This window comes from Gymnoscopelus microlampas (genome assembly GCF_963454915.1).
Source record: "Gymnoscopelus microlampas genome assembly, chromosome: 7".
In the NCBI taxonomy this organism is placed as follows: domain Eukaryota; kingdom Metazoa; phylum Chordata; class Actinopteri; order Myctophiformes; family Myctophidae; genus Gymnoscopelus; species Gymnoscopelus microlampas.
This window is the reverse complement of record NC_139944.1, coordinates 15,928,786-15,939,066: the sequence shown is the minus strand read 5'-3', so window position 1 is coordinate 15,939,066 and position 10,281 is coordinate 15,928,786. Positions and strand designations below refer to the sequence as shown.

Here is a 10,281-nt window from a genome sequence, read left to right as displayed (position 1 = left end):
CGCACAGATCGACACACGCACAGGGTCGGGACAATGAAGTGGTGATCACTGCACTGCTTGCCTTGGAGATCAAATGGGAGCTTTTCTTCTGCAGCGCGCAGCCTTTTAAAATAGAGACCTGATCACTGAGACAGACGCACGTTGGGATATTGGATTCATACCCTGGGATTTTTATTTATTTTTGTTTTAATAATAATAGCCATCGATCTGCTGGTCTGCCGTCGCTTTGATCACGTTCTTGGTCATTCATTGTGTGATGGCTGTTGTCTCATCGATTGCCGTGGGAGTGTTGCTTCTGATCATCGCCCTGACGGCCGTTTCAGCGAATGGTGCGTTCACGTTTATTTAGCCTACTATAGGTAGTGTTGCCTTGTCCGCTTATTATAAGCGACTAATCTTGTTTTTAAAGTGTAGTTGCTTATTTGGGCTTGCTTTTATAAACCAGTGAATTGACACAAGTCAAGAACCCCCGAATTAATATGTATTTGTCTGCGGACCCCCATCTGAAAATATGGAAAATATGCCAGAAAAAATATGCCCATATAAAAATTGTGTTAAAATGTTTGTGTTTGTGTTAAAATATTTAAAAATTATTCCACATTTTCTTCTAGAATGAAAAAAAAAAAAAAAAAAAAAAAGGTTATTTTCGAATAGCCATGCATATGGGTTTTATGTGCTCATGTGGCCTATAGTTGCCTCTTTTGGGCTTATTTATCTCACAAAACCTGGCAACACTGACTATAGGCTGCTGTGCTTGGTGTGTGGATGTAGGTTTAACCTTGTGCATAAGCTAAGACAGTGATGGAAGAAGTAGGCTACTCACATGTTTAACTTAAGTAAAAGTATCAATACTGCAATGTAGATTTACCCTGTTACAAGTAAAAGTCCCGTATTTTTACTCGAGTAAAAGTACAAAAGTATTAATTGGCATCACAATATACTTAAAGTAACAAAAGTATGTTAAAATGTATACATCTTTAGAAAATAGCAGATCTACAAGCTCACAATGCATAGTGATGCATTATGAGCTTGTAGATCGGCTATTTTCAAATGGCCAAAATATAGGGCTGAAGTGGTTAATGTATATATGTTTAGTAATAATAATAAAAATCAACAAAGTAACTAACTAAAGCTTTCATATTGTAGTGGAATAGAAGTAGATATATGGCTCCTAGTTAGAGTAATTTGTTAATGATTTAAACCAATGCATTCTCAGTGGTTTTAACTTCATGTTTTATAGCCTGCCTCTGACACAACTGACACACAATTATTGTTGGATTCTATTTCATTCAACCTTCATTTTATATTATGGCCTAAAAGTAGCCAAGACCTATTTATGATAGTGCTGCTGCACAAAGCATTTATTTGAAGAATGCTTGGCTTTCTTGGGCAGGCTACTGTATTCAAAAACATTAAATACAAATATTACCATTATTATACAGTATGAATAGGTCCCTTATACTGTAGTGTAGCTGATGTAGCCGATCCTGCAGTAGACGTATAGGCTAACGCAATGCAGCTTTTGACCTGGTACATTCTGTGCAACAGATCTATCTATCTATCTATCTATCTGTCTATCTATCTATCTATCTATCCACTTGCACCCCAGCATTCATATTTTTTGGGGAAAATAGCCCATCTACAGGTTCACAACACGCTGTGAGCTTGTACAACTATTTTTGGCAAAGAAAGTTTGTATAGAAGGAAGAAAGCTGTCCAAGTACAGAGCCAACTCATGTCCAGTTTATTAAGTCTAAGATTTGAAGTGGCTATTTATTTATCCATTCATTTTTATTTTGAAATAGCAGATCGTCCATCCCCGCTGCGCAAGACCATCGTACGACGAAGTAGCCTACAAATCAGTCGGAAAAACAGAAAAGACGCTAGTGTAGAGCCCTGAGGGACTCCGGTCAACCACATAGGGCTTTAAGTGGTTACAGTAAGTGTTTAAAATGTGTCAAGTGATTATAATCTTCTCGATCCCTCTGCCACGGGCCCTGCAGGTTCCTCCTCCAGCAGAGATGTGAACCAGAGGAGGGAGCTGGAAGCTGCACACGCTCCCATCGTCTCTGTGGAAGGCCTGCGAGGCGTTGCCTCCCATCCCCACACTGAGACATTAGTCTTCCATCAGCCGGAGGAGCCCCGGAGGCGCGCTAAGAGATGCACATGTTACTCTTACAAAGACAAGGAGTGCGTTTATTATTGCCATCTAGACATCATCTGGATCAACACGCCAGAGTAAGTTATGCAGAGCGAGCTGTCATCTGCACAGCACATTTTCTTTCTGTTTGGAAATTGGTTTCAGTTTTGCAAGCACTAGTAGTGTGTGTGTGTGTGTGTGTGTGTGTGTGTGTGTGTGTGTGTGTGTGTGTGTGTGTGTGTGTGTGTGTGTGTGTGTGTGTGTGTGTGTGCGTGCGTGCGTGCGTGCGTGCGTGCGTGCGTGCGCACTGGCCTGGGTGTGTTTATTGCTTTCCAGCAGTGACTTGTAGGTCTGATGTTGGAGATGTTATTTATTAAAGCCTCCGCTTGCTCTAATCGTCTAATCATCTTGTTTATTAAGCAACAACACATTTCCCAGTGGCTGTTGCTTTCAGTGAAGCGACTTGGTCGCGCGACAAAGTATAAATTGGCCCTAGCCTGTCATGTTCAGTAGCAGCTGTTCAGGAGGCTCAAATGAGTAGCCTACCGTGGATACATGAGCAAAGGGGCAGGAGAAACAAAATAGTAGTCTGTAGTGTTTAACAGAATCGTTTTTTCATGCTAGGAAACCATACAAGTTTTATTCCGTAGAGAGAGAACAAATTACAGTATGAGTCGTCTCTCCACTGATGCCAAAATATGTTTAGATTGTTGCTAAGTAGCTTAAACGTGTCTCACGTTGTGAGATGGGAGTGTCCCTCTAAAAAGACCCTAAAAAAAGACAGTTTTTATGATATTTTGGGCTTTCAGTGAGAAACCACATTTCTGTCACAAGCAATACAGTTCTTGGCTCCAGAGCACCCCGTTGACAACCCATTATTCATTCACTTAGTGACTCTTTCTGCAAGCTCATCGGGCTGAAGCCTTCTCTGCAAGTTCAAAAGCACAGGTTTAATTAGCAATAGATGAGAAAATATCTTGCATTCCTGAACTCTATTTGAATAAAAGTCAATTCTGTGACACAAAATCTCATCAGCTTCAGTACAAGACCCTTAACTGCTGCCCAAGGCCTCGTCAATCCATTGTCCTGCTGACTCTAATCTAGAGCAGTGCCAGTGGTTCTCAAACGTCTATAATTTGAAGGACCGCCATAACTCTACAAATGGAAACAGGTCCATATAGTTCCATTTGTACACTCAAGGGTCCATTTGGAAACCCCTCAAGGAACCCAGAGGGGTCCCTGGACCCCACTTTGAGAACGAACGGTCACTTCAAGCTTAATTCATGGTTCACCGTACAACAGCGTTGCTCGCCGAAGATAGCGAGCGTCCCCATCAGCGCGTGACAAAGCATAACGCGCAGAGCGACTGTTAAAGAAGTGAACCACTTCATGTGGTGTCATCTCCCCCGGCAGCTGCATATGAGCTGACACAAGCTAGCACAGTGGTTAAGACACTTCAAAGACATGCTTCCCTGACACATGGAGAAGTAACTCATTGCAGATGAGGTGGAGAGCTCACTGGGCACCAGTTTCTACATTCATCTTGCACCGTAGTCGGCTTGTGTGTGTGTGCGTGTGTGCGTGCGTGCGTGTGTACTTGTATTACTATACTTGCGAGAGCCAAACGTCCCCACAAGTATAGAAGAATTTGAGGAATAGACATTGTGTGCACAATTTTCAAGAGAAATGGTGGTTTTATGGTTAAAAATAATTTGTGAAGTTTGGTTTAAGGGATTAAGGTTAGGATTAGGCATTTAGAGGTTAGGTTTAGGGGTTAGGGTTAGAGTTATATGCCTAATTTTTTGTGCACCGAAAAAAATGGTCACAAGCTCACAACGTGTCACGCTGCAACACATTATTTTGAGTTTGTAGATTGACTATTTTCGGCTTCAGTGCTAGGCTTAAACATTGCAAACAAATTCCTCAAAAGTGTAGTAATACAAATGTGTGTGTGTGTGTGTGTGTGTGTGTGTGTGTGTGTGTGTGTGTGTGTGTGTGTGTGTGTGTGTGTGTGTGTGTGTGTGTGTGTGTGTGTGTGAATATCCCACATGGTGTGAATCACACATCTGTGAGGTGTTTCCTCGACTGTCACTGGGTGCGCTAATGTGTTGCACACACCAGGTCGTCTCTTCATGGGGTCGACCCAGGTCATGTGTTTGTGCCTCCATGTTTCACCTGGTCCTTTTATGAGCATGTTGACAAGAGACACTCCGCAGTAAAGAGGGAAGCCTTGTGTGGGCCATAGTAACATACAGTATCATCACTGTGTCACCCGTATGACTGTACACTCGCCAGAAAATTGCTATTAATGATAGCGTCTCCGATTACCCAGGGGGTCGGCGCATGGCACACGCCCAAAACATTCCCGTCAGGGCACATTTTTCTATTCCATATTTAACATGTTAAAGCTGTTTCAGCTTGATAGTAAATGTATTCCAGTGCACACATCTACAGTACACTTAAAAACATCTATAGTCGCTTACCCCCGCCCATACCTCCGCCATACAATTATGTTATTAATGAAAGCAAACGGATCAAATTACATTTGATATCACACAGAACAGAAACTAATATTGTCAGAGCCAGGATCTTACAGTGAAAATAAATGCATCATATTGGATTCCTATAGGCCTAGATACTGCTGGTGTTATTGGGACATAGGGTATGCTATCCGTTCTAAAAGTGTTCAAGTTTATTTTGGTTTAAAATGGATTGCTCTGGTTCTGTAGCAATGCAACAACAAGGTATGGATCCAGTAGATTGCAAGAGGCAACATGTTGTAATAAATACCATAAGTGCTGTGATCACAGACATGAGCTGCAGACGAGTACTTTATGAAATCTCTGATATTATTTTAAGAGAACACACATGCTTGAGCGTTCTATTACTTGACTTCATTACAACAGTGTTTTTTTAATACATTAGATGTAAAGATGTAATTTGAACACTGAGATATCAAGGTTTGATACTAATCTCTGTTAATGTGCGTTGCTAAGTAACTCCTTGCCGTTATGGCAAATAACATGTGGCTCTCAACCAATCATATTGCTTGATCAGAACCAACTGTTGCCATAAGTACGCTATAATTAACCATGAACTATGCGCTTATTGCAAAAATAAGCTAAAAGAGGTGAAATTATATCATTGCTAATTCAGAGTTTGTTTCCTTTAGAAGTGCATGGAATGGAGTTGATTATCATTAATTCAGTTTTCCAGTATTTAGTGTTTATTCTGATTCTGGGACAATACGCCCTTTAACCACATGAACCCTAACATCCCTAATCTAGAGCGAGAATTCTCCAAGCTTACAGATCGGCAAGATCTGCTTGTAGATCTGCTCGTAGATCGGCACGTTGCTACGCGTTGTGATCTTGTAGGTCGGCTATGTTTGGTGAAAATAGTAAAAGTAGCAGATCTACAAGCTCAAAACAAGTCGCTTCGTGCCGCCTTTCGAGCTTGCGGATCTGGTACTTTTGATGCTTTTGTGTGATGCTGTAGTATGATCAAGTAGGGCATTCATTTACGAAAAAACACAAAAAGTTGTATGGAGATAGGAGGTTTTTGCCCAACAGCGACAGTGTATTTAGTGTAGAGTGAAAACTGGAGGTCCTCTAATACTGAGCCCTGGGGGACTCCAGTCAACTAAGTATAGGGTTCAAGTGGTTATAAATATACTGTAAACTGTGTTGGCACTACTAGTATCTTAATAAACCTTGTGATACGATACACAATATAATACAGTCATGTCTATTGCTCTGTAGTGTGACGGCGTTACTTGCCTAGAATAGATTTTCAAGCATGAATCATTGTTAGCTTAGAAATCAGTTCTTGTTGGAGAACTGTCAGGATTTCTATATTAGGCCATCCAAGATCTTCAGCAAACACACAAATCTTCATTTTGCTGTACAGCATGTGGTTACGCTGGACACTCACTAGGAATCCAATTACTCACGGTGAAGTTCTGTTTTTGTTTTCAAGGCGCACTGTGCCTTATGGTATGTCAAACTACCGCGGCTCCAAGCGGAGACGGCGCTCTATCCAGAGGAGTGAGGATCCCCAGCACTCTATCCAGAGGAGTGTGGAGCCCCGCCAGGACTCCATTGAGAGTGGTACAGAGTCCCAGCGCTGCATGTGCGCACTGCACTCTGACAGTGGGTGCAACCGCTTCTGCAGTTACAGGTACAGTAGAGCTAATATCATTTCTGGAAAAAACTAATCACATTCTGTGTTCAGTTTACAGTTTAGGCATTTAGCAGACGCTCTTAATCCAGAGCGATTTACAGTAAGCAAAGGCACATGATAATACATGTGCCCATAATACATCATAAAACATCATTACATCGTTCAGTTTTCAGTATGTACCGCGTGTAACCTCCGTGTCCAAATGTAGAACTCCATAATGCATTTTGTTTTTGTATCTTATGGATACAGCATATGAACTGTAATGTATGAGAACCACTGTTCTAAAGTGTCATTTTGTCTTTGTCTCCAACAGGCAGATTGAGACCACCAGCAGAGACAGCACCTGAGACAGATGAGAGGGCAACAGCTCCCCCCGGTGGCTAAGCCACAATATTAACACACCAAGTCTTAATAATGAGTGACATGCTGACAGTTTGAAAGGTGGATGTACCTTATGGAATCCACATGTCACCAGGTGGACACCCTCTTTTTGTTTGTGCCCCTGTCACCGAAGCAATGGGCGCATTACCGTGAAGGAGCACGAGTTTACCTTCCCCTGTCTGAACTCGGAGCGGCTGACAGACATCAGAGAGGTGTTGTTGGTCGGGACAGAGACAGTGTGTCACTATGTGTGTGTGTGTCGCTACATGCAGATGGGGGCTCGGGTTTCGATCGGCACTTTCCAGCCAAGCTAGATGGTGGCTTATTTTTTTGTTGTTGACAATTTGCGTTGGCACTGAAAGACTAATACTGTAGATGTTACAATGTTACAATGTTCTGTACTCATGCACACACTGAGGTGAGGGAGAGAGAGCTGGATGGAGCGTTCTCAGCCATCGACGCAGCCATCTGCCACACTTTGACATTATCCACTTTCTGCACTGCTCTAATGGGGAGCTCCTTCACACTCACTGTCAGCGTTGCAACAACATCGTCATTTGTCCATTCATCTATTCATCCATTCTTTATTTTTCATCACTGAAAAGTCAACAGTTATCTATGGGGTTCCCATTTAAAAGTGCAAAAGTCACTCTTGTCTTTGCATTTATAATGGCATGCATGCTAAACAGTTTTAAACATGCAACTGAGCAGATTATGAATAGGGGAGCTGATCTTTTCATGAGATTTTGGGAGGGCAGAAAAGTGAAATGTGAGAATTGTGACTCTTTATTTAAACATTTATTTTTTTATCAAGCATTATCAGTGCCAGTTATATGAAATCTGCTTGTATAATAATGTATATTAAATTTTCTTCTATCAATATTTATGTGGTATAAACTATACCATTCCAATATGTACAAATTCATGAGATTATTAGGTAAGGCAATACAGAATGATTCAGTTAATTGACATCCCCCTACATGTCACACAGCACAGCATGTCATTAATGTTTCATTTTAATTAGGCAACCTATGTATAGAAATTATAAATCTGCTAAACTCCAAAGCACAGAATACACAACAGGATGCTGTGAACATATCGTAAGCAAAGAGTCGTGATTTATTGCGAAACACACTTGACCAGACACTATGTTTTAGCTTGTGACAAAAGGTGATGCACCTTGCTTTATTCAAAACATTATGATTCAAGGCCATTCAGAGTTTGCAACTTTCGTAACTGGAAATGAGGTAAGAAATGTTAGACTATCTAACAGCATTGATAAGTCATCTTAGTCAGTCACCCAATATCTGATCATAATGTACAGCAGGTCAGTCCTATTGCCATGACAGCCTCTGTAAAGCACAATATACGATGTAACTCCATATACTGGTGACATATTATCTTCAATTCTGGCAATTACATATAGTCAGAAATGTGCTTTGTTTAGGTTCATTTATGAGCTAAAAGAGTGACTTTGAGACCCGTTTCACTGCAATGTAAGTCAACGAGGAGACCATTTTGGAATATCAATTTCTAATCAAGAGAGCAACTATTGAAGACATCTCACCAATGTTTGGAGTTATATCATAGGTTTGAGTACCTAGAAAAGCGCTATATAAATTCTATTAACTACTCAATCCAAACCACTGTCATTTTACTCTAACCACTTAAACAGTTAGCTGACTTGCGTCCCACAGGGCACTATACTAGGGACACTAGTGTTTCCCTTTACACCAAATTTCTATAGCAACAGCTCTGTAATCAGTGACAAATTTCCCATAGGTCGTGTTTTTAATGATTAGGTTGTGTTTAGGGTCACCCAGAGAGGTATAGAGAGGTGTTTGTACCTCCTGGAGGTTGGTTCATGAGACTAGTAGCTCCTAATATAACCTCCTCAGAGTGAGACTAGTAGATCCTAATATCCTCAGAGTGAGACTAGTATCTCCTAACCGCCTCAGAGTGAGACTAGTACCTCCTAACCTCCTCAGAGTGAGACTAGTAGCTCCTAACCTCCTCAGAGTGGGAGTAGTATCTCCTAACCTCCTCAGAGTGAGACTAGTAGCCCCTAGCCTCCTCAGAGTGAGACTAGTAGCCCCTAACCTCCTCAGAGTGAGACTAGTACCTCCTAATATAACCTCAAGCCAACCTCTCTTCAAAACCATCACTGCTGGCAGAATCAAGACTTCTGGCAGAATGCGTAAACTAAACAAACCCACCTTGAACTTCTGACCAATCACACACAATGTTCGGCTAGTTAGAAAATGTTGGAGGTGCAAGAACTAGCGAATAGATCTGCTGCAAGTTCTTATGATGCCATTTTGAAGAAGAACAAATAAGTTTGTGTTTTGTTGGAGTATGATGCAGCCATAGATCATCACCTCTGGTAATGCTCTCATGAAAAAGAAAATCTGTATCTGTTTAACAATGTAACATTCAGCAAAACTATAAGATGATCAAAAGACTGCAGTTGATTTTCATATTCTACAACTGGTCTCTCTGTGGGCTGTTTCCAAGTACACACATTCAAGAATGTTAAAAAATTCCAAGATGTTCTAAAAAAAAAAAAGAGTTGGAGAGACACTGAAAAATGTTTACGAATCAGTTTAATTATGACATGTTTCATGTAATAAAAAGAAAATGCTATTCTTACTTGTGGTTGTTACTCTTAAGACGGTAAGACTATACAAACGTTTCCATGCCAAGGACCCCCAGATAACCAGAGCCTCTGGCTCCAGACCCGCTGTTGCAAAATGACATAACCAGGTGTTAATAGGATATTTCCTCTCATTTAGAAAAATGTTGATGTTTGAAAACTTTGGAAAACGTTTTGAACATTTTGTTAAAAGAAAACCCCCAAAAAACAAATAGCGACGCCAGGTTGAAAGTGGTAAACCACAATAAAAAAAAATATGATGATGATGATTGTAATTTCCCTCTCCTTTCCAATGATTGTCATTTCCCTATCCTTTCCAATTGCCCCCAACCCCCACCCGACTCCCACTTTGAAAAAGTGTCTTAAGACAGCGGTTGTCCAACAACATTGTACCAAGGACCCCCAAGAGAAGATTTGTGCAAAAATAAATTCTAAATTATTTAAAAAAAATCACACTTTTTCAGGATTTTTCTAAATATTTAGAAAACAGCCAAAAATATAAAATAGGGTTAAAATGGTTAACCTGAATTTAATGCTACAGGTATATTAACAGATTTAGCTGAGGACCCCACTGTCTTAAGACACGTGGGAGAATGTTGGAGCTGGATGAAATGTAATGAAGGTTGAACATTCTTGTGTCGTGTCCAATAACAGCTGGTATGTGGAAATCCTTCCTCAATGAAGTGGGGATTGTCCATAGTGGGGAATGTTCTTGAACCATGCTGCCTTAAAACCCAGGACTTATTTCAATGAATAAAATGTTATTTTAACCAATCTGCACAGTACAGTGTGCCACATGAACCCTAGCGCAGTGGTTCTCAACATGAGGTCCAGGGACCCCTCTGGGTTCCCTGAAGGGGTTATAAATGGACCCTTACAGGTCTGTAACTCAGAGTGTATAAATGTACGCTCTCAGAGTTATTAT

General features: G+C 40.9%; 1 protein-coding gene across 1 annotated transcript; it reads left to right on the top strand.

Annotated features, from left to right (window-relative positions):
- Positions 1–9,381, top strand: LOC311048874 (endothelin-3). Its single transcript, XM_084062199.1, has 4 exons — positions 1–329; positions 2,004–2,238; positions 6,119–6,319; positions 6,636–9,381. The coding sequence occupies exons 1-4, from the start codon at positions 257–259 to the stop codon at positions 6,667–6,669; spliced, it is 543 nt and encodes a 180-aa protein (XP_083918325.1). The 5' UTR covers positions 1–256; the 3' UTR covers positions 6,670–9,381.
- Positions 9,382–10,281: the final 900 nt, after the last annotated feature.

Bases quoted from the DNA above. Each gene is read 5' to 3' on its own strand.
- LOC311048874 (XM_084062199.1), top strand. From the start codon at position 257: ATGGCTGTTGTCTCATCGATTGCCGTGGGAGTGTTGCTTCTGATCATC. The intron at 330-2,003 runs GTGCGTTCACGT...CGGGCCCTGCAG, and splicing joins GACGGCCGTTTCAGCGAATG to GTTCCTCCTCCAGCAGAGAT. The intron at 2,239-6,118 runs GTAAGTTATGCA...TTTGTTTTCAAG, and splicing joins ATCTGGATCAACACGCCAGA to GCGCACTGTGCCTTATGGTA.